At 43.9% G+C, this 25,046-nt stretch overlaps 1 protein-coding gene across 1 annotated transcript; it reads right to left on the bottom strand.

Moving 5' to 3' along the window:
- Window positions 1-772: 772 nt before the first annotated feature.
- Window positions 773-24,623, bottom strand: LOC311126711 (transmembrane 9 superfamily member 4-like; the record flags this gene model as incomplete). The annotated part of the gene is made up of 17 exons (XM_084200703.1): window positions 773-3,549; window positions 3,652-3,741; window positions 4,006-4,125; window positions 12,440-12,503; window positions 12,681-12,856; window positions 16,738-16,821; window positions 16,942-17,017; window positions 17,874-17,955; window positions 18,127-18,259; window positions 18,502-18,684; window positions 19,007-19,125; window positions 19,286-19,409; window positions 21,358-21,496; window positions 21,601-21,757; window positions 21,974-22,073; window positions 22,386-22,499; window positions 24,588-24,623. The coding sequence occupies 17 exons, from the start codon at window positions 24,621-24,623 to the stop codon at window positions 3,400-3,402; spliced, it is 1,947 nt and encodes a 648-aa protein (XP_084056829.1). The 3' UTR covers window positions 773-3,399.
- Window positions 24,624-25,046: the final 423 nt, after the last annotated feature.

The following is a 25,046-nucleotide window of genomic DNA, read 5'->3' as shown; positions in this document are numbered from 1 at the left end:
GTAAATTAGATATTTCTGTATTTCATTTAATACATTTGCAAACATTTCTAAATACATGTTTTCAGTTTGTCATTATGGGGTATATAGTGAGGAAAAAATTATCAATTTTGAATTCAAGCTGTGACACAACAACATGTGGAAAAAGTAAAAGGGGTATGAATACTTTCTGAAGGCACTGTACATGGGGCGGCGCACAATTGGCCCAGCGTTGTCCAGGGTAGGGGAGGGAATGGCCGGCAGGGATGTAGCTCAGTTGATAGAGCATGGCGTTTGCAACGCCAGGGTTGTGGGTTCGATTCCCACGGGGGGCCAGTATAAAAAATAAATAAAAAATGTATTCACTAACTGTAAGTCGCTCTGGATAAGAGCGTCTGCTAAATGACTTACATGTAAATGTAAATTTCTAGAGAGCCCTACACCGCATTGCTCTACACAGATGATTTGACAGACTGGACACCGCTAAGGGTCTTGTTACTGGAGCTGAGCCGAGCCATTGGACACCGTAATTACAGTATGATGTCATACACTATGTCGTCATACAGCTATATGCAGCTAGCCTATCCCTACGCTAATAGCAACACTAGCAAGTACACTTACAGGATACAGACTGTGCTATAACTCAAAAAAGAGAAACTCAAATATGGTTTTGATGCACAATGTGTAATCTGATACCAACCCTCAAGACACACAACCTAGAGACAACACAATGGCACTTCAGCAAGCATTACTCTGGCTTTATCTAGTGAATGAAAAATAAACACGCACAAAATCCCAACGTATCAGCACTTTAATTGTTTCATACATTATATAACTGGACATTCTGTAAAGAAAACGGGAAAAAAAAATAAAAAAAGTTCCTTAAAAACCATGCATTTGGCTAAAACAATGACATGATCTTTAAACATAAAGTCAAGAGCCCCAAAACAGGAAAACAACGCGTTGTATTTACATACATAGTAGACACTCATTCACACACACACACGCATACGCATACATACATACACAGCTCATGTCAATCAAAAGCACATCTGTAGAAAATCTCTCCTGGAATTTGTTTGTTGGGCCCGGGTGAGGAAGTCTGTCTGTGGAGCAGTGAGAGCTGTCAGCTCAGGAATACCGTCAGACATCAGCAGCAGAGGGAGGACAATACTGATGGGATACTGTGGAGGTGAACGTGAGAGAGATGCAGAGATAAAGAAACTTTAAAGGGAGAGGGGAGACAGGAAGAGAGAAGTATGATTTATTCAGTGGTTCACTGTACTATCATTCACCCAGAATGGAGTCATTCCCCCCTCAGCACCGCCCCCCCCTTCCTTCTTCCAGTGCGGCGCTATCCCAACACCCTCCGCTGTGGAAGATCACACCTCTACCGGACTGTCTGTCCACATATTAGTTTCTACGCGCTTGATCAACAAAAAAAACGGGTGAAGAAACTTGTGGGGTAATAATGTTGACCTGAAGGTTGTGTTCCTGAAAGCTCAGCCCTCAAATGTATTTAAACCTATTCCTGGCCTTAAAGGTCCATTGAGAAGTATTTTTTAGTGCAGGGCTAAGCTTCATCTGGGAAACTGGCCCATAGAATAACTTTTTTATAGCCTGCGTTTACACATGCAGCACAATTCTGATAAAACATTTTTACACTCATTTGTCTTTTGACCAATCAGATCATCTTAGATAAAAACAAAATTGGGCTGCCTGTGTAAACGCAGCCATTGAGTAAAATATGTCCAAGATAGAAAGGTCTTTAATGTTTTGAATCCCCACCAGGTCAGTGTTTCAACATACAGGATCTCCACCTTCAGGGAAACTCCAGCTACAGGACGATGTGAACCCCCGGTAGGAAATTCTAACTCTGGGTAACAGAGCCGGTGTTTACACAGGCAGGCCAGTTCTGATCTTTTTCCACTAATTGGTATTTTGACGAATCAGATCAGCTCTTTTGCCAATAATTGGGGAAAAGATCAGAATTGGGCTGCCTGTGCAAAGACAGCCAGAGAGTAAACCCAGTGAAGGATCAGCCCATTCAGACAATATACTTTTCCTATCGACTGAATATAAACCACATTGTCAATCTTGTACAGCACTGACTTGGCCTGCTGTTTACGGGAAACACAACTGTACTCCATTTAGAGGTTGTTTATGGGAAACACAACTGTACTCCATTTAGATGCTCATTGACAGAACCCTGTGTTGCTAAGGCAATCCTAGTAGAGACATTGATGCTCAGGGATAACCGACACCGATAGATAACTTCTGTTAGAATAGCAGGTGTGTCTCATTGAACTAGGTGTTAAAATCAAAACATTATGAAACCAAAGATCATTCTCATCCTTTTCCAAAAAAAATGCATAGTTCAGTGAGACCGTGGAGCTGTTTACATTGGACACCATTACATTACAAGTCAAACATTTTAAACAAGTCGTGTTTCCTAGGCTAAAGCTCATAACTTATAAAGGTGATTTGAAGATAATGAGAAATACCACTTTTCATCCACATTTACTTTTGTTCCATTAACATTTCATATTTCAACCGCCTTAAGCCAACTTGGCTTCCCTAGCACATCAGATTAATTGATAATGGAAGTAGTATTTGCAGAGGAGAAATTGACTTTATACTTCTATACAACTCAGAAAATATGTTACCTCAATGTGAGAGAATTCTTTTCAAGGAGATACATTTAGATTATGATTTTAGTTGTGGTTGAAATGGTCACTTCAGGACATGGAAACCACAGTAAAAATAACAGAATATTGTAATATCCTTCCTTGTTCCAATGTTAGATTTCCATTTCCAAGCTAAACAAAATACTTAGTGCCATCACCACAGTGTGACCTCCCAACCATCTTTTGATCATCTGGAATAAAGACTTTAAACTAAAATAACCTTACCAACACACACACACACACACACACACTGAGAGACAGAGAGAGACTGACAGAGAGAGACAGAAAACGAGAGAGAAAGAGAGAGGTCAGACTAAAATATCTTACAGAGAACTGATATTAAAACGATAAAGTGAAGTTCTGAACCAATGCACTTCATTGAGTCCCCCTGGGCAACCCAGGCTTGTCCAACTCCAAAAGCAGACACTAAAACATACAGCGACTTTCAATTGACATGCTTTGGCCCACGTTGTGTCCAAGGTGAAACACAGTAGAAAAACATGGACTGTCCCAGAGGAACTCTGTCTCTGTGGACACCAATAACGGAGGGAGGGGGAGGGGGAGCGTTGAGCTAGCAGGCAGCGCCATCTTGCTGTTCTCTCCCCATGCCTGTGGGTGGCACTGTTCCACAAAACCCAATACACAGAAGTCAAGTGTTTGCTGGACATAAAGAAAACAAAAAAATTAAAATTAAAACGAACAAGAAAATGTGGCAACAGAAACAGCAGAAACAAACTCAGTCGATTTTGACGGCAGCGTAGATCTTCCGTATGAACATGTACGCTGCGTAGAAGCCGATTGTCCCCGTAAGGAGCCAGAAGGACAGGACCATGAGAGCCGTGTAACCAAAGTACAACAGGGAAGGGATAAACTCCACAATGTCCAGCTGGAAGACAGAAACACACGTTTAGACAGCTACCACCCCAGTCTAAGCATGCTAAACAACCTTATTCAAAACGTCCCATCTCGATACGTCTTCGACGTTTACCTTGTTGACAAAGTAGAAAACGGCGTAAACAAGGACGTAGAAGGCTGAGCCCCCTGAGACCAGGAAGGCCCTCCACCACCACCGGTAGTCCTGCAGGAGACACACTTTACACGTTGCCGTCATTGTAAATAAGAATTTTGTTCTTAACTGACTTGCCTAGTTAAATAAAAGGTTAAATAAAAAAGACAGAGACAGTTTGTGTGTCTGTGATGTCACAACTAGAGGGGCAGACCACCCATTATGCTACCAGACCTCCTGTCTTTTCTATCTGAACTACTGTGGTTGAGAACTTAATATTCGCACACTCAATGCTTTTACTATGCAAAGCCCCATTTACACACCCACACAACTCACCTCTGCACAGAGCTGGAAGTAGACCATGACGATACTGATCTGGGAGCAGGACACCACCAGGATGATGAACACCAGGAAGAGGAAACCAAACAGGTAGTAGAACTGGTTCTCCCAGATGGCCTGCAGAGGGAGGACAGCTTGCAGTCAGACAATACCCCCGTAGACTAGAGCCATGTACAGTCAGACAACATGGGTTAGACTCAGAACACACAGCAAATAACCTGGGTTAGACTCAGAACACACAGCAAATAACCTGGGTTAGACTCAGAACACACAGCAAATAACCTGGGTTAGACTCAGAACACACAGCAAATAACCTGGGTTAGACTCAGAACACACAGCAAATAACCTGGGTTAGACTCAGAACACACAGCAAATAACCTGGGTTAGACTCAGAACACACAGCAAATAACCTGGGTTAGACTCAGAACACACAGCAAATAACCTGGGTTAGACTCAGAACACACAGCAAATAACCTGGGTTAGACTCAGAACACACAGCAGAGACAACATGGGTTAGATTCAGAACACACAGCAAATAACCTGGGTTAGACTCAGAACACACAGCAGAGACAACATGGGTTAGATTCAGAACACATACAGCAGAGACAACATGGGTTAGACTCAGAACACATACAGCAGAGACAACCTGGGTTAGACTCAGAACACATACAGCAGAGACAACCTGGGTTAGACTCAGAACACATACAGCAGAGACAACCTGGGTTAGACTCAGAACACATACAGCAGAGACAACCTGGGTTAGACTCAGAACACATACAGCAGAGACAACCTGGGTTAGACTCAGAACACACAGCAAATAACCTGGGTTAGACTCAGAACACACAGCAAATAACCTGGGTTAGACTCAGAACACACAGCAAATAACCTGGGTTAGATTCAGAACACACAGCAGAGACAACATGGGTTAGATTCAGAACACATACAGCAGAGACAACATGGGTTAGACTCAGAACACATACAGCAGAGACAACCTGGGTTAGACTCAGAACACACAGCAAATAACCTGGGTTAGACTCAGAACACACAGCAAATAACCTGGGTTAGACTCAGAACACACAGCAAATAACCTGGGTTAGATTCAGAACACACAGCAGAGACAACATGGGTTAGATTCAGAACACATACAGCAGAGACAACATGGGTTAGACTCAGAACACATACAGCAGAGACAACCTGGGTTAGACTCAGAACACATACAGCAGAGACAACCTGGGTTAGACTCAGAACACATACAGCGGATCAGAGCCACGTACAGTGTGCAAACGTAGAAATGCCACGTATAGAGCTGATTTGATTGCTTATTCTACGTGATACAATTTTTCTTCTTAGGTCAAAGGCATGTTAGATGTACATAATATATTTATATCTGAACTTTTCACAACATTGAAAACAGCCCAGGTAGCAGATGATCAGCAGTACTGTACAGGTGTAATGGGAATATTTAAAGACGACTAAGTTCATATTTGATCAACACAATGTTTAACATATTTGGAGTGTCTGTAACACACCATATCCAGTGTTCCATTTGTGACACTCGAGGTGCGGGTTACGGATCGTTCTCATATCTGTTGACACCAGAGACTGGAGGTACAAGGACACACCGATTATTCACCGTTGTATTGATGACATTCTATGAACACTGTGCTATTCTGTAGCAGCTGGCAAAGTCACTGCCTTATAGGCTGGTGTTTAGAGAACATGTGCGGCTTTTTGATTAGGATATACACTAAAAATCGGTCAAAAGTTTTAGAACACCTACTCATTCAACAGTTTTTTCTTTATTTTTACTATTACTTTACTGCAGGGGTTCCGGAGTGGTTGTATATACAGGTCAGTGTCAGTACCTTATTCAATGTGCAGGGGTACTGGAGTGGTTGTATATACAGGTCAGTGTCAGTACCTTATTCAATGTGCAGGGGTACTGGAGTGGTTGAATATACAGGTCAGTGTCAGTACCTTATTCAATGTGCAGGGGTACTGGAGTGGTTGTATATACAGGTCAGTGTCAGTACCTTATTCAATGTGCAGGGGTACTGGAGTAGTTGTACAGTGGGGAAAAAAAGTATTTAGTCAGCCACCAATTGTGCAAGTTCTCCCACTTAAAAAGATGAGAGAGGCCTGTAATTTTCACCATAGGTACACGTCAACTATGACAGACAAAATGAGATTTTTTTTCTCCAGAAATTCACATTGTAGGATTTTTTATGAATTTATTTGCAAATTATGGTGGAAAATAAGTATTTGGTCAATAACAAAAGTTTCTCAATACTTTGTTATATACCCTTTGTTGGCAATGACACAGGTCAAACGTTTTCTGTAAGTCTTCACAAGGTTTTCACACACTGTTGCTGGTATTTTGGCCCATTCCTCCATGCAGATCTCCTCTAGAGCAGTGATGTTTTGGGGCTGTCGCTGGGCAACACGGACTTTCAACTCCCTCCAAAGATTTTCTATGGCATTGAGATCTGGAGACTGGCTAAGCCACTCCAGGACCTTGAAATGCTTCTTACGAAGCCACTCCTTCGTTGCCCGGGCGGTGTGTTTGGGATCATTGTCATGCTGAAAGACCCAGCCACGTTTAATCTTCAATGCCCTTGCTGATGGAAGGAGGTTTTCACTCAAAATCTCACGATACATGGCCCCATTCATTCTTTCCTTTACACGGATCAGTCGTCCTGGTCCCTTTGCAGAAAAACAGCCCCAAAGCATGATGTTTCCACCCCCATGCTTCACAGTAGGTATGGTGTTCTTTGGATGCAACTCGGCATTCTTTGTCCTCCAAACACGACGAGTTGAGTTTTTACCAAAAAGTTATCTTTTGGTTTCATCTGACCATATGACATTCTCCCAATCCTCTTCTGGATCATCCAAATGCACTCTAGCAAACTTCAGACGGGGCCTGGACATGTACTGGCTTAAGCAGGGGGACACGTCTGGCACTGCAGGATTTGAGTCCCTGGCGGCGTAGTGTGTTACTGATGGTAGGCTTTGTTACTTTGGTCCCAGCTCTCTGCAGGTCATTCACTAGGTGCCCCCGTGTGGTTCTGGGATTTTTGCTCACTGTTCTTGTGATCATTTTGACCCCACGGGGTGAGATCTTGCGTGGAGCCCCAGATCGAGGGAGATTATCAGTGGTCTTGTATGTCTTCCATTTCCTAATAATTGCTCCCAAGAGTTGATTTCTTCAAACCAAGCTGCTTACCTATTGCAGATTCAGTCTTCCCAGCCTGGTGCAGGTCTACAATTTTGTTTCTGGTGTCCTTTGACAGCTCTTTGGTCTTGGCCATAGTGGAGTTTGGAGTGTGACTGTTTGAGGTTGTGGACAGGTGTCTTTTATACTGATAACAAGTTCAAACAGGTGCCATTAATACAGGTAACGAGTGGAGGACAGAGGAGCCTCTTAAAGAAGAAGTTACAGGTCTGTGAGAGCCAGAAATCTTGCTTGTTTGTAGGTGACCAAATACTTATTTTCCAACATAATTTGCAAATAAATTCATTAAAAATCCTACAATGTGATTTTCTGGAGAAAAAAATTCTCAATTTGTCTATCATAGTTGACGTGTACCTATGATGAAAATTACAGGCCTCTCTCATCTTTTTAAGTGGGAGAACTTGCACAATTGGTGGCTGACTAAATACTTTTTTCCCCCACTATATATACAGGTCAGTGTCAGTACCTTATTCAATGTGCAGGGGTACTGGAGTGGTTGAATATACAGGTCAGTGTCAGTACCTTATTCAATGTTCAGGGGTACTGGAGTGGTTGTACAGTGAGGGAAAAAAGTATTTGATCCCCTGCTGATTTTGTACGTTTGCCCACTGTCAAAGAAATGATCAGTCTATAATTTTAATGGTAGGTTTATTTGAACAGTGAGAGACAGAATAACAACAACAAAAATCCAGAAAAACACATGTCAAAAATGTTAGAAATTGATTTGCATTTTAATGAGGGAAATAAGTATTTGACCCCCTCTCAATCAGAAAGATTTCTGGCTCCCAGGTGTCTTTTATACAAGTAACGAGCTGAGATTAGGAGCACACTCTTAAAGGGAGTGCTCCTAATCTCAGCTTGTTACCTGTATAAAAGACACCTGTCCACAGAAGCAATCAATCAATCAGATTCCAAACTCTCCACCATGGCCAAGACCAAAGAGCTCTCCAAGGATGTCAGGGACAAGATTGTAGACCTACACAAGGCTGGAATGGGCTACAAGACCATCGCCAAGCAGCTTGGTGAGAGGGTGACAACAGTTGGTGTGATTATTCGCAAATGGAAGAAACACAAAATAACTGTCAATCTCACTCGGCCTGGGGCTCCATGCAAGATCTCACCTCGTGGAGTTGCAATGATCATGAGAACGGTGAGGAATCAGCCCAGAACTACACGGGAGGATCTTGTCAATGATCTCAAGGCAGCTGGGACCATAGTCACCAAGAAAACAATTGGTAACACACTACGCCGTGAAGGACTGAAATCCTGCAGCGCCCGCAAGGTCCCCCTACTCAAGAAAGCACATATACAGGCCCGTCTGAAGTTTGCCAATGAACATCTAAATGATTCAGAGGAGAACTGGGTGAAAGTGTTGTGGTCAGATGAGACCAAAATGGAGCTCTTTGGCATCTACTCAACTCAACCTATTTCCCTCATTAAAATGCAAATCAAATGCGTTTTTCTGGATTTTTTTGTTGTTATTCTGTCTCTCACTGTTCAAATAAACCTACCATTAAAATTATAGACTGATCATGTCTTTGTCAGTGGGCAAACGTACAAAATCAGCAGGGGATCAAATACTTTATACAGGTCAGTGTCAGTACCTTATTCAATGTGCAGGGGTACTGGAGTGGTTGTATATACAGGTCAGTGTCTTATTCAATGTGCAGGGGTACTGGAGTGGTTGTATATACAGGTCAGTACCTTATTCAATGTGCAGGGGTACTGGAGTGGTTGTATATACAGGTCAGTGTCAGTACCTTATTCCATGTGCAGGGGTACTGGAGTGGTTGAGGTGGGTTTATACATAAAAAGTGACTTAGTAGTAAGATATACATTTATCTGAAAAGTGGTATATATAAATACTAATGGTAATATATACTGAACAAAAATATAAATGCAACATGTAAAGTGTTGTTCCCATGTTTCATGAGCTAAAATAAAAGAACCCAAAAATGTTCCATACTCACAAAAGGCTTATTTCTCTCAAATGTTGTGCACATATTTGTTTACATCCCTGTTAGTGAGCATTTCTCATTTGCCAAGATAATCCATCCACCTGACAGGTGTGGCATATCAAGAAGCTGATTAAACAGCCTGATCATTACACAGGTGCACCTTGTGCTGGGGACTATAAAAGGCCTCTAACGTGCAGTTTTGTCACACAACAATGCCACAGATGTCTCAAGTTGAGGGAGTGTGCAATTGGCATGCTGACTGCAGAAATTTCCACCAGAACTGATGCCAGAGAATTGAATGTTCATTGCTCTACCATAAGCCGCCTCCAACAACGTTTTAGAGAATTTGGCAGTACGTCCATCCGGCCACACAACCGCAGACCACGTGTAACCACACCAGACCAGGACCTCCACATCCAGCTTCTTAGAACATTCCTAGTATTTCTCTGAAATAAAGCCCTTTTGTGGGGAAAGACTGATTCTGTTTGGCTGGGCCTGGCTCCCCAGTGGGTGGGCCTGGCTTCCAAGTGGGTGGGCCTATGACCTCCCATGCTCACCCATGGCTGCACCCCTGCCCAGTCATGTGAAATCCATAGATTAGGGCCTAATGAATTTATTTCAATTGATTGATTTCCTTATTAGGAACTGTACCTCAGTAAAATCGTTGACATTGTTGCATGTTGCATTTATATTTTTGTTCAGTATACATGTAAAACAGGACTAATAGTGACCAGTAGCAGGAAATCAATAATCAAATGGACAGCGGTGTAATTGTAGTAATATATCTAATCAATAATCATTTTAGCAGCAGCGTAGATTGTGAGGTATGTGGGTGTAAGTGTGCGTAGATTGTGAGGTATGTGGGTGTAAGTGTGTGGCTTCAGTAATGGAGTGTGTGAGTGAGGGTGTAAGAAAGAGTGTGTGTGTGTGTGTGTGTGTGTGTGTGTGTGTGTGCGTGCGCGAGTAAGAGTGACAGTGAAGGTGTGTGTGAGTGGGTAGTGACCTGTGGATGGGCATAGAGTTAATAGAGTTAGTGTGGACAGTCTGTGGGAGAGGGAGAGCAGTAGTTGTTAGCCATTTAACAGTCTTATGGCCAGGGGATTGAAGCTGTTTAGGAGTCTGTTTGTCTAAGCTTTGATGCACCGGTACCGCCTGCCGGAGAGGAGCATGGAGAACAGTCCATGTCTCAGGTGGCTGGAGTCTTTGCCAATTTTCAGGTCTTTCTCAGACACCACCTGGCATGTACGTCCTGAACGGCTGAGAGCTAACTGACAATGATGCACTGGGCCGTCCACACCACCCTCTGTAGGACCTTCCGGTCAAGGGCGGTGCAGTTGCCATACCAGACGGTGATACAACCAGTCAGTATGCTCTCAATGGTGCAGCTGTAAAAGTTCCTGAGGATCTGAGGGGCCATGCCAAATAGTTTCAGCCTCCTGAGGGAGAAGAGGTGCTGCCGTGCCCTTCTTCACAACTGTACTGGTGTGAGAGGACCATGTTCAGCCCTCAGTGATGTGGACACCGAGGAACTTGAAGCTCTCGACCTTCTCCACTGTGGCCCCATCAATGTGGATTGGGGTGTGCACCCCCCTCCCCTGTTTCCTTTGGTCCACTATCAACTCCTTGGTCTTGCTAACATTAAAAAGGGAGAAGTTGTTGTCCTGGCACCACACTGCCAAGTCTCCGACCTCCTCCCTGTAAACTGCCTGTGTCGTCAGCAAACTTGGAGTTGGGAGTGGTGCGTGTCCACACAGGGAGGAAAGGAGGAGGCTAAGCACAAACCCCTGAAGGGCCCCCCGTGTTGAGGGTCAGCGTGGCGAAGGGGTTGTTGCCTACTTACACCTCCTGAGGTCGGCCAATGAGGAAGTCCAGGATCCAGTTGCAGAGGGAGGTGTTCAGTCCCAGGGTCCTGAGCTTAGTGATGAGCTTGGATGGCACTTATGGTGTTGAACGCTGAGCTGTAGTCGATGAACAGCATTCTCACATAAGTGTTCCTTTTGTACAGGTGGGAGAGGGCAGTGGAGGACAATTGAGATGGCATCATCTGTAGATCTGTTGGGGCGGTATGCAAATTGTGGTGGGTCTTGGGTGTCAGGGAGGATGGAGTTGATGTGCCATGATCAGCCTTTCAAAGCACTTCATGATTTGGTAGCCATCGTGGCAGGTGGCCGTTGAGTTCTTGGGGACAGGAATGATGGCGGTCAGCTTGTTGGGATTACAGACTGGAACAAGGAGAGGTTGAAAATGACCGCGAAGATGCCTGCCAGCTGGTCTGCGCATGCTCTTGAGAACGCACCCTGGAATACCGTCCGGTCCCGTGGCCTTGCGAGTGTTGACCAGATAAAATACAAATAAAAATAATTTAGCAGACGATCTTATCCAGAGTGACTTATAGGAGCAATTAGGATTACGCGCCTTGCTCAAGGGCACAGACAGAATTTACCTAGTTGGCTCAGAGATTTGAACCAGCAACCTTTCGGTTACTGACAATGCTCTTAACCACTAGGCTACCTGCCGAGTCATGACCTGGGGGGATTGGGAGTCCCATAGGGCGGCGCACAATTGGCCCAGCGTCGTCCGGGTTTGGCCGGTGTAGGCCGTCATTGTAAATAAGAATATGTTCTTAACTGACTTGCCTAGTTAAATAAAAGGTTAAAAAAACAACAACAAAAAAATCACCACCATTTGTTGTTGATGAAGAGACATACCCCTTCCCCTATGGATTTCCCTGAATCCAATCTCCTGTCTGCTCGGTGAATGGAGATTCCATCGACTTGGATAGCCATGGGGGGTATCTTCAGGAAAACATATCGCCGTTACGAGAGTCCCGTTGATAGCAAATCTGCGATCGGAGGTCATCCATTTTATTATCAAGTGACTGAATATTGTCTCAACAGGACGCCCGCTCTCCTGCCTTTTGTTTCGCCTGCGTTTCCTCTCGACTAGCCCAAAGATTGGGTCAACGGTACACAAAGAACCCAGGGCAGATGAGTCGAAGCCGGAATTGAGGTTAGTAACTGCCGATCTGATGTTCAAAAGTTATTGTCGATCATAAGAATTGATAGGGGATACATTTAGTTTATAAAGCTAAACGGGTCGGAGCATACGCCATACAGTACGGTGGCATATTTACATAATATAAACACACTGGATTGATTTCTGATTGACTTTAGCAACGACTGCTCTCCTTTATGTTCACCTGGAAATTCCAAACAGCCTATAGGAGAGGACTTCTACTCACACTGAAGATGAAGAAGAGCTCAATGAACATGGCACCAAACGGTAGAATCCCAGCCATCAGAATTCTTTGGAAAGGGAAAAGAGAAAATGTATTAAAACACTGTTAATCCAAATGCAGTGTCTTAATGACCGTGTTTAATCAACTTCTATGACCGTATATGAGAGGACGTTACACACAAAAGACGAGTTATACACTGATTGCTCCAGAGCAGAGCAGTAGGCAGGCTTGACAGGACACTCACCCCACAAACTTGTTCATGTACCAGCGCTGCTCGGGCACCTGGCGAGGGATCTGATTGGTGCGGACAGGGTTATCGTACGGCTGCTTGCGGAAGCCAAAGTAGTAGCCCAGGTACACCAGGGGCATGGAGATACCGAACCACATGCAGAGGAGAGCCAGCATGGTGGTGAAGGGGACCTGAGGAGGGGGGGGGGTAGAAGACATCACTGATTGATATAGTCCATATACTGTGACATCTGTCCTTGTTCTGAGGGTGATAGACAACGTGTTGATGATATACAGTGGGTATGTGTACTCAGTATCACTGTGTTCAATTGTAACGCAATGTGGATTTTTACATGTTTTCTATGTCTCATGTGCTCCTCTGGCGCAAAACCAATTGCCCTCTCTGGGTCAAATAAAGTTGAAACTTGAACTTGATACGCAGTGAGCCTATAGACAGTGAATGTGTGGATACGCAGTGAGCCTATAGACAGTGAATGTGTTGATACGCAGTGAGCCTATAGACAGTGAATGTGTGGATACGCAGTGAGCCTATAGACAGTGAATGTGTGGATACGCAGTGAGCCTATAGACAGTGAATGTGTGGATACGCAGTGAGCCTATAGATAGTGAATGTGTGGATACGCAGTGAGCCTATAGACAGTGAATGTGTGGATACGCAGTGAGCCTATAGACAGTGAATGTGTTGATACGCAGTGAGCCTATAGACAGTGAATGTGTGGATACGCAGTGAGCCTATAGACAGTGAATGTGTGGATACGCAGTGAGCCTATAGACAGTGAATGTGTGGATACGCAGTGAGCCTATAGACAGTGAATGTGTTGATACGCAGTGCGCCTAGAGACAGTGAATGTGTTGATACGCAGTGAGCCTATAGACAGTGAATGTGTTGATACGCAGTGAGCCTATAGACAGTGAATGTGTGGATACGCAGTGAGCCTATAGACAGTGAATGTGTGGATACGCAGTGAGCCTATAGACAGTGAATGTGTGGATACGCAGTGAGCCTATAGACAGTGAATGTGTGGATACGCAGTGAGCCTATAGACAGTGAATATGTTGATATGCAGTGAGCCTATAGACAGTGAATGTGTGGATACGCAGTGAGCCTATAGACAGTGAATGTGTGGATACGCAGTGAGCCTATAGACCAGGGATCTTCAACTAGATTCAGCCGCGGGCCGATTTCTTCTTGATAGGATGGTCAGGGGGCCGGAACTTAATTACAAATCATTTGTATACTGCAAATTGACCGCAAGAAGCCCAAACAGATAACATTTAACTAAAACATAATTTAAAACCTTGCTTACATTTGTATACAATCACGTACACTGAGTGTACAAACATTAGGAACACCTTCCAAATATTGAGTTGCATCCCCCCCTTTTGCCTTCAGAACAGCCTAAATTAATCGACGCATGGACTCTACAAGGTGTTGAAAGTGTTCCACAGGGATGCTGGCCCATGTTGACTCCAATGCTTCCTACAGTTGTATCAAGTTGGCTGGATGTCCTTTGGGTGGTGGACCATTCTTCACACACACAGGAAATTGTTGAGCGTGAAAAACCCAGCAACGTTGCAGTTCTTGACACACTCAATCTAGTGCGCCTGGCACCTACAACCATACCCCCTTCAAAGGGACTTAAATATTTTGTCTTGCCCATTCACCCTCTGAATGGCACACACACACAATCCGTCTCAGTTGTCTAAAGGCTTAAAAATCCTTCTTTAACCTGTCTCCTCTTCATCTACACTGATTGAAGTGGATTTAACAGGTGACATCAATAAGGGATCATAGCTTTCACCTGGATTCACCTGGTCAGTCTATGACATGAAAAGAGTTCTTAATGTTTTGTATAGTCAGTGTATATCTCTCTATTAAGCTTGGGAATACTTTGGAACATATTTCCAATATTAAAAAATCACTAGCTGATTTGCTGGTTTTTTTTACAGTATTTTATGTCCAATAATTAAAAACAAAATCACCCGTGGGCCACCAGTTGAGGAACCCTGCTATAGATAGTGAATGTGTTGATGTTATTAGTCACCGACCGATATGGTATATTTGGGTCCGTTACCGATACCAATTTTAGGGAGGTAACAGATGACCGATATATCGTTTTCTAGAGGTGGAATGAAAAACATACCTTTTTTTTTACACAAATAATGAACAGATACTCTAAATGATGATTTCTTACCTAAATATTTAAATTAATATTACATTTAAGAGCATTGTTGTTTACAGGATATCCACCAAAAAGCAACTATATCTTCTATAAATACGACAGTAAATACAAAACTTGTTTGGTTTACCTTGGGTACAACTTGTCTATGTATGGCGTGTCTATGTATGGCGTGTCTATGTATGGCGTGTCTATGTATGGCGTGTCTATGTATGGCGTGTCTATGTATGGCGTGTCTATGTATGGCGTGGCTATGTATGGCGTGTCTATGTATGGCGTGTCTATGTATGGCGTGTCTATGTATGGCGTGTCTATGTATGGCGTGTCTATGTATGGCGTGTCTATGTATGGCGTGTCTATGTATGGCGTGTCTATGTATGGCGTGTCTATGTATGGCGTGGCTATGTATGGCGTGTCTATGCATGGCGTGTCTATGCATGGCAGTGGATAAGAAGTATGCAAAAGTGTTTGTGCTAAACCACCACAAGGGATGGCTGGTTGAATCAATTAAACTTTGTCTCAAAGTCAATCAGACTTCACAAGTTCACAGTACATCACTGGGGCCGAGCTTCCTGCCATCCAGGACCTCTATACCAGGCGGTGTCAGAGGAAGGCCCTCAAAATTGCCAAAGACTCCAGCCACCCTAGTCATAGACTGTTCTCTCTGCTACCGCACGGCAAGCGGTACCGGCGCACCAAGTCTAGGTACAAAATGCTTCTTAACAGCTTCTGGACTACAGGAAAAAAAAGAGGACTGAGCACGCCCCCATTCTCATCGACGGGGCTGTAGTGGAACTGGTTGTTATAATTTTTGCAGTTCCACTACAGCCCCGTCGAGAGTGGAATTATAATTGCAATTCAACGTTGCCATGGTTTGCTGAGCTAGATGCAGGTTGCCTATAGCCCCTGATAGGCCTACATCTCATTTCAGGGAAAAGTCCACAATGAAACTGACATTAAATGTGGGGAATGATACATTTGCGATAGAGCTGTGACAATGACCACAATTGATAACTTCCAATATAATTAACTAAACATGGCCATTAACAATAGCATAATAACACAACATTACAACAGACTGAGTTATAGGCTATTTATTCGATCTGTTTGCCAGCTCCAGGTAGCGCAAGTGGCACAAATTGATTTGCATTGACTCCAGCGATATCGTCATTTCAACATGCTGTATTTACGTATCAAATGGTAGGCTACAGTTGCCTAAAATGGCATAGAAATTAATAGCCTACTTGGATGGCCAACAGACGCAAATGTAGCCTATCATTCTACACATTCAATGTCACTTTCATCGTGGACTTTTTCCCCCATAACACAAGCGCACGAGGGAGTTCCATAACTTCCATTTCAAAATGTCCACTCGCGCAGCGCTCCAGATCCTAGAACTGAGCATGAGTAAAACCCTTCGCTTGATACGGTATATCCATGAGAAAAGTCGACATTAGAACGCAGTTTACTTTAAAACCACCTCTGAGCGAATGTATCTAAAGCGCTCTAGTGTGCCTAAAGTACTTTTCCAATGCTTTGTCGCCGTTATCAGTTCTAGCGCGTGAATATGTTTTATGGAAAAAGGCTGTCTAAATAATGATCAATATAAATAGTCTACCTACAACTGGTAAAAAAGTTGTCACGACGTGCGCCGCGTGATGCTGTGTTTCCGTGACTCAGCTGCAGCACTCTCACACCCCTCCCTCCCCCCCCCAGCACGCGGCCTGCCAGTTGCCCATCCCTGCTATAGATAGTGAATGTGTTGATGTGAGCCTATAAATAGTGAATGTGTTGATGTTGTTATACAGTGAGCATATAGACTGAATGTGTTGATATACAGAGAGTCCGTGTGTAGGAGAATAGCTAGCTCACTGCTCCAGACGAGTGCTCTCCCCAGATGAAACAGTTGAGAACGAAGCAGATGCAGAACACCACGGCAGGGTACAGAGTGGCCGTCTGCAGGCAGAACAGAAAACACACAGTCACACATGAATAGTAGGCAACAACAGGACACTAAGTTTGATTAGAAAAAAAATATGCCATTAGTCATTGATAGCATTCGTTTGAAATACTCACACAGAAAGCTCCCTTCTTCCACCGATGGCCTTTCAGCGTGCGGTAGAGCCTGCCAGCAAAGTATCCACCGAACACACTGGAAGAGAAAACCCAGTCATACTGATGCCTCTCCCACAGTTTACAGACAGCAGACAGAGGCCCAATCCCAAATGGACCCCTACGCCCTATGCACCCTCCTTATGTCTCTGGCCCAATCCCAAATGGACCCCTACGCCCTATGCACCCTCCTTATGTCTCTGGCCCAATCCCAAATGGACCCCTACGCCCTACGCACCCTCCTTATGTCTCTGGCCCAATCCCAAATGGACCCCTACGCCCTATGCACCCTCCTTATGTCTCTGGCCCAATCCCAAATGGACCCCTACGCCCTATTTACTTGTGGAGATCTGAGAGTATTTGATCAGTATAAGCAATATGGTAATCGCTGCACCATGCCCTTTGATAGGCTTGGTGGAAGTTTCACCATATTGCTTATACTGATCAAATACTCTCAGATCTCCACAAGTGCATAGGGTGTAGGGGTCCATTTGGGATTGGGCCAGAGACATAAGGAGGGTGCATAGGGTGTAGGGGTCCATTTGGGATTGGGCCAGAGACATAAGGAGGGCGTATAGGGTGTAGGGATCCATTTGGGATTGGGCCAGAGACATAAGGAGGGCGCATAGGGTGTAGGGATCCATTTGGGATTGGGCCAGAGACATAAGGAGGGTGCATAGGGTGTAGGGGTCCATTTGGGATTGGGCCAGAGACATAAGGAGGGTGCATAGGGTGTAGGGGTCCATTTGGGATTGGGCCAGAGACATAAGGAGGGTGCATAGGGTGTAGGGGTCCATTTGGGATTGGGCCAGAGACATAAGGAGGGCGCATAGGGTGTAGGGGTCCATTTGGGATTGGGCCAGAGACATAAGGAGGGTGACTCTCTCTCGTCTTACCCCATGAACATGAACAGGAAACAGGAAGTGGTCATCAGCGCCCCTCTACTGGAAGGAGACAGCATCCCCAACATGGCCACGACTACAGGACAGATAAACACAGCAGCTTCAGCCCCGTGTCACAGTGACACAATACCACGCTTTCATCTCCAGTTGTGGTGGACGGACCATATCCAAAGATTACAATTCCTCGATGAAAATGGCAGAGTGCTTTTGAAACGAGGTTCTAGAAGTCTGTTTACAGCACACTCACAGATAACGATGAGGATCATGCAGAAGAGCTGTATGCCTGAGCCCAGCAGAGAGCTGAGGATCATGGGATACTGTGGAGGTCTGAACACGTCACCATGGACATTCTTCCAGCCTGACTCCTCCATGGTGTCCTCCTAGCGAAGACTGGCATTAGTCAAGATATTTTACAGACACACTACCCACATGAATTCACACAACATGAAGAAGCAAATACTCTTCTTTAGAGGGTGAACACATGCCACATTTTAAATCCTAATCTCTTCAGTCACACTTATGTAAATGAGACTCTCCCTCCAGCTGCAGCCACACACACACACAAAGTGCTGTCAAATGCCAAAGCCACGTCATATTTAGCAGAGTAAGTGGGGTCTCTTACTATGTCATCCTCTCTGTTGTAGTTGGCGATGTCCTTCCTCAAGGTCCTGATGATGATCATACTGAGGATGCCGGAGAGGAAGAAGACCACCACCACTGAGTTGACGATGGAGAACCAGTGGATCTGCACGTCACTCATGGTCAGGTAGGTGTCCCAGCGGGATGCCCACTTCACCTGGCTCTCCTACAGGGGAGAGACAAACAGGGGGTCAAGTCGGGCAATTTATATTTCTTTAGGCAGAGTCCCAATGAGACCAAGGTCTCTTTGTCTCAAGAACCTTGCATTAGAAGACAAGCTATTACAAAATCAAGGCAGGAGCCTAGCAAACAAAGAAAATTATACCAAAAAACATCTTAAATAACCACATTCCACAGTGAAGAGGTCCTCTATCAACAATGTACCAGCCAAGTCAAGTCCCATTCTATTTAAAGTGCATCCCAACACTTTACAGAGAACAACTCTAAATCTTTGATGTGAACATGAAGAGAAGGTCCGTGACACTTACCTCCCAGCGGACGGAGTAGGTGAAGAGAACCTCATTCTCCTTGGAGGGGTCAATCTCCTGAGGAGCGGAGTTAGTGGCCTCAGGCAGGGTACACGCCCCCTTATCATCAGCCTTCAGGTCTGCAGAGGGATCCAGACAGACAATTAACAAATAGGAGGAGAAGGATTGAAACGCACTGTATTTTCTAACGCTTGTCACTGTGTTTATTGGGCTGGAATGAACCGTTTCTACCTCAGACAGGACAGGGCGCTGTGTAACTGGGGAACCACCTCAACTTACCCTCCACCTTGACACTCTGGGGAACCACCTCAAAACGTACAACTCTGTAGTTGTGCTCCTCCTCCTCCTCCACCTTCTCCTTGTGGTAGTAGATGATGAAGGACAGGTGGTTGTGTAGGTAGAACTATAGTAGAGAGAGACAACAGAATGTAGGACAGGTAGAAGTGTAGGTAGAACTATAGTAGAGAGAGACAACAGAATGTAGGACAGGTAGATGTGTAGGTAGAACTATAGTAGAGAGAGACAACAGAATGTAGGACAGGTAGATGTGTAGGTAGAACTATAGTAGAGAGAGACAACAGAATGTAGGACAGGTAGAAGTGTAGGTAGAACTATAGTAGAGAGAGACAACAGAATGTAGGACAGGTAGATGTGTAGGTAGAACTATAGTAGAGAGAGACAACAGAATGTAGGACAGGTAGAAGTGTAGGTAGAACTATAGTAGAGAGAGACAACAGAATGTAGGACAGGTAGATGTGTAGGTAGAACTATAGTAGAGAGAGACAACAGAATGTAGGACAGGTAGATGTGTAGGTAGAACTATAGTAGAGAGAGACAACAGAATGTAGGACAGGTAGATGTGTAGGTAGAACTATAGTAGAGAGAGACAACAGAATGTAGGACAGGTAGATGTGTAGGTAGAACTACAGTAGAGAGAGACAACAGAATGTAGGACAGGTAGATGTGTAGGTAAAACTATAGTAGAGAGAGACAACAGAATGTAGGACAGGTAGATGTGTAGGTAGAACTATAGTAGAGAGAGACAACAGAATGTAGGACAGGTAGAAGTGTAGGTAGAACTATAGTAGAGAGAGACAACAGAATGTAGGACAGGTAGATGTGTAGGTAGAACTATAGTAGAGAGAGACAACAGAATGTAGGACAGGTAGATGTGTAGGTAGAACTATAGTAGAGAGAGACAACAGAATGTAGGACAGGTAGAAGTGTAGGTAGAACTATAGTAGAGAGAGACAACAGAATGTAGGACAGGTAGAAGTGTAGGTAGAACTATAGTAGAGAGAGACAACAGAATGTAGGACAGGTAGATGTGTAGGTAGAACTATAGTAGAGAGAGACAACAGAATGTAGGACAGGTGGTTGTGTAGGTAGAACTATAGTAGAGAGAGACAACAGAATGTAGGACAGGTAGATGTGTAGGTAGAACTATAATAGAGAGAGACAACAGAATGTAGGACAGGTAGATGTGTAGGTAGAACTACAGTAGAGAGAGACAACAGAATGTAGGACAGGTAGATGTGTAGGTAAAACTATAGTAGAGAGAGACAACAGAATGTAGGACAGGTAGATGTGTAGGTAGAACTATAGTAGAGAGAGACAACAGAATGTAGGACAGGTAGAAGTGTAGGTAGAACTATAGTAGAGAGAGACAACAGAATGTAGGACAGGTAGATGTGTAGGTAGAACTATAGTAGAGAGAGACAACAGAATGTAGGACAGGTAGATGTGTAGGTAGAACTATAGTAGAGAGAGACAACAGAATGTAGGACAGGTAGAAGTGTAGGTAGAACTATAGTAGAGAGAGACAACAGAATGTAGGACAGGTGGTTGTGTAGGTAGAACTATAGTAGAGAGAGACAACAGAATGTAGGACAGGTGGTTGTGTAGGTAGAACTATAGTAGAGAGAGACAACAGAATGTAGGACAGGTAGAAGTGTAGGTAGAACTATAGTAGAGAGAGACAACAGAATGTAGGACAGGTGGTTGTGTAGGTAGAACTATAGTAGAGAGAGACAACAGAATGTAGGACAGGTAGATGTGTAGGTAGAACTATAGTAGAGAGAGACAACAGAATGTAGGACAGGTAGATGTGTAGGTAGAACTATAGTAGAGAGAGACAACAGAATGTAGGACAGGTAGATGTGTAGGTAGAACTATAGTAGAGAGAGACAACAGAATGCAAAGGTTCATACCTTAAAGATAACTCTACAGGACAACAAGAGCTGTTATATAATAGACACAAGAGTCAGAGTTCCCACTCCCCTAATCTCACATGGATGTGTCCATACTCTCTCTCCATGCTTTAGCTAGGCCCTGGTAAGGAGGTTCTGTACCTTGCCGTTGTCAGTGAAGCCTAGTCTGTAGCCATGTTCAAACTGAACACCCTTCACCACATCCTTCTCCTCCTCAGCCCCTGCCTCTCTGTTGGGGTAGAACTCCAGCCGAGTGGCCACTGGGAGGTTGTCTGCAATGCTGACGGAGTTTATAGGGAGGATTAACATGGAGCCTATAGCAGCATTTTACCTGATTAATGGAGAGAGAGAGAGAGTAATGAGGAAAGGAAGGAGGGCACTCACAGGTGAACATAGTACTCCTCCAGGATGCGCTCAGCCACCAGCTTGCTCTGCTGCACGCTGAGTTTCAGCTTGGCACAAACCACCTCACACTTCCTGTCCTGGGTCATGAGAACCGAGTAGGGGGTGTTGACAATACGGTCCCCGCGTAGCACCTCCCCTGCACACACACACACAGTGAATGACAATGTTAGTATGAGTTCCTGGTGTGTGCCTTTAGGTGCAACAGCTTATTATGAATCACATACAAAGACAACACAAATCAATGCATTACAACACAGTACACAAGGAAACACTGTAAACCTTCCAAACAACGACAAGACGCATAGAACAACACTTCTGCATGAGAGGAGAGCAGAGGGAGTGGCTTCCTTACCCAGGTTCTCTGCTTTGTAGACCACTTTATCAGGCTGACAGAAGGGCAGGGAATAGTATTCATAGGGAAGCTGAGTCCGGGAGCTGGTCAGCTTCACGGCCTGGGGGAAATCAATGTGCCCATTCATTTGAGTGACTGACTGACCTGCTAACCGTATGCCAACAGGCTACACAAACAATACTAGTATCCACCTCAGCCTGCCTTGGAAAACCTTGGAGCTAACAAGCTTTTGTCCATCTATCAAGCGTAGGCTTTAACACAGTTCAATCATACCCAGAAAACAAAACAATGCTAACTTAGTAAATCCACAAAGAGCCAAGGCATGGCACACAGCCAAAAGAGTTGAGTATTAGATACCCGATTAAGCAGAAGAGGGCTAGAACTAAGCCAAAGGTATGGTTGTTTAGCTTACCTTAATCTCTACAGCACTGTTCTGGTGGAAGTTCATTGGAGCAACTCCAGGCACGTAAAAGGGCTGGACCCTTCCGGGCAACATGGACAACAGCAGAAGGGCCAACCACGTCTCCTTCAACACAAACACAACCAACAATCAATGGACTAGTTGGGTCAATCTATAAAAAGCCCCTTTTGGATTTGAACAAAATGTTTGCCTCTGGCAGAAGAGGTCAGAAAGTGACTTTTTGGACCTGAATACCAAAGCATTCAGTAGATAGGGTTGCTCAAAGTTCACTCATTTGAATTCAAATTGAAACGACCCTGTCGCCACATACCCACTTTAGACATTCAGAAATCAATGGAAAGTGGAGATTCCTTTGGGGTATGTAAAGGTGAGACTCATGTTTCACCCTGAGAGAGAGAGAGGGGCCATGATGGTAATCAAATCCAAATTTAGTAGCCTTCTTGGCACACACAGTACAATCCAAGATGGCTTGATGACTTAGACAACACCTTGAGACACTGTACTTTTATCTAACCAGTCACAAAGGACAGACTGCATGTCTATACAACCCAATGATTGTATAGGAACACCCCTAACATTTGAACAGGATCATGTAGAATATTTACTGTATGCTTAAGGGTGTTATATTAACAAAATTGCATGTCAAATATTAGAACAATAGATCATTTTACAGAGTGAGAGATAGGCTATCACCCTTTCACTTACAGAGAGAACACACAATTTAGCGAGCCCTTCCACTAAACTAATGTCACACCAGTCGAGCTTGATTTTCCTTTCCTGTGTGGAGTGCTTGCTTACACAACCACTTGCCATTAAGGTATAACCAAAACCATACCATACATATTGCATTGTTCTGGGGATGGGTCTGGAAGGGGGGGGGGGGGGGGGGGGGGGGCAGTGTCTGACAGACCTTAACACAGTGAAACATTAACACAGTGAAAAGAGGGACAGTGTCTGACAGACCAACCAACCTGCACATGTCCTCTATATTGTTATTGTTCAATGGTTATTTTGACCCTTGGTTATTGTTGTTACTGTTGTCCCGTTGACAATATTGATTATTATTATTTTAATTATGTTAATATTGTAAATATCCAAAGTAAGCTTGGGCAATATGTACATTGTTACGTCAATTGAATTGAAAAGGTACATGTTGATGATGAATACAACAGCAGCCCAATGTATCATATCAATCTCGTCTCAAATGAATAATGAGTTATCTACCTCTGTATACAAATGAGTGCATGAAAACATCTCCACACTGATAATAGCTAGCGGTTATATAAAATAGATGGTTGAGACATGTCGACTAAGCAACTGCAGCTAGATAGTTAACTGTTACTCCAAGAAAGGAGATGATTTGGTTAAGATTATAGATAGCTACTCTAAAAAAAAAAAGGAGATTGCTAGATCATCTTTGGTTAAGCTTATAGAATACATAAATCAACCCGGAAATGCATAGCTAGCTAGTTGCCAGCCACATACTAGTTAGCGAGCGTTAGCTAACATTAACCATCTAGCTAACGTTACCTAGTTAAACTGGCCCCTTTTGTCTGTGCTCTTGTCCTCGAACTAGTTAGTTAACACATAAAAACGAGTTAGCAAGCTACCTATGCTTCGCATTACCAGTACAACATTTAGCAAGCGTATAACTTTACGTAGCTAATGTTAGATAAAGATGATTGAGTAAACTAACGTCATCTAGCTAGGCAAGTTAGAGAACGATAGTTGTGTGTTGTTGGCTGGCCAGCTAACGTTAGCCTAGCTACGCCAAAAGGGCTACGCTATCACAATGAATGAGATAACTAGCTTCATTCAATTAGCAGTCGAGCTGTAATTGAAATACATATCATTTTTTTTATCCACATACAGAGTAAGAACTAGGTAACTAGCTAGTTAGGCACATTCTTTTATTGTTTTGCTAAGCTGACATCTAACTAGTTAGCACCAGCTGACATTAGTGACAAGTTGTCTTGGCTGGCTAGCGTCGTCAACATCTCCTGCCTGCTGCACCATTGACAAACCAATGTAGAAAGACAGCGCTTATTAATGCCGTTAAATCATTACTTTAAATGTCACTTGATAAAGTAGAGTCGTATATTAATATTAACACAACTACATGCTTCTAGTTGAAGGTAGACAGTGATAGCGGACAGATGTTTGGAGAACAAGAGTTTCTTCGTGCCCACTTACCATCGCCGCGGTCGCCATCTTGAATACACGTGTCATTCGTAATGTCACGTGAAGAAACTGGTACCTCATCCATATTCAACAGCAAAATGTGTTAGTGCCAGCTAGTCAGTTAGTGTTCTTGTTCTTGTTCTGTGGGTTTGATGGCGGACTACAACCCAAAAAGGTGTATTGCCGCCACGAACTGAACAGGTTGAAACCAAAACAAGGTAAAAAGAAAATCCATATGTAATAGGGAAAATAACTTAATCCACCCAAATAAAAAGTGTACATTGACAAAACAAAACTCCCACTTTTTCCTTCTTTAAAATCTCCAAGCTCTAGGGCCTGAGAGGGTGGTGCGGCTTGTGACAATATTCCATGTAACGCCTTTGTAATCTTTCAGCCCCAGGAACCGCTCTGCCACATCCACAATGATTTATATCTTCCTGGACCTTCTCTCCACCTTGGCAGTGCCATTAA

The sequence above is a fragment of the Coregonus lavaretus genome (assembly GCF_964263955.1).
Source record: "Coregonus lavaretus genome assembly, contig: HAP1_SCAFFOLD_4359, whole genome shotgun sequence".
Classification (NCBI taxonomy): Eukaryota; Metazoa; Chordata; class Actinopteri; order Salmoniformes; family Salmonidae; genus Coregonus; species Coregonus lavaretus.
The sequence above is the reverse complement of the archived record's forward strand: the minus strand, read 5'-3'. Positions and strand labels throughout refer to the sequence as shown.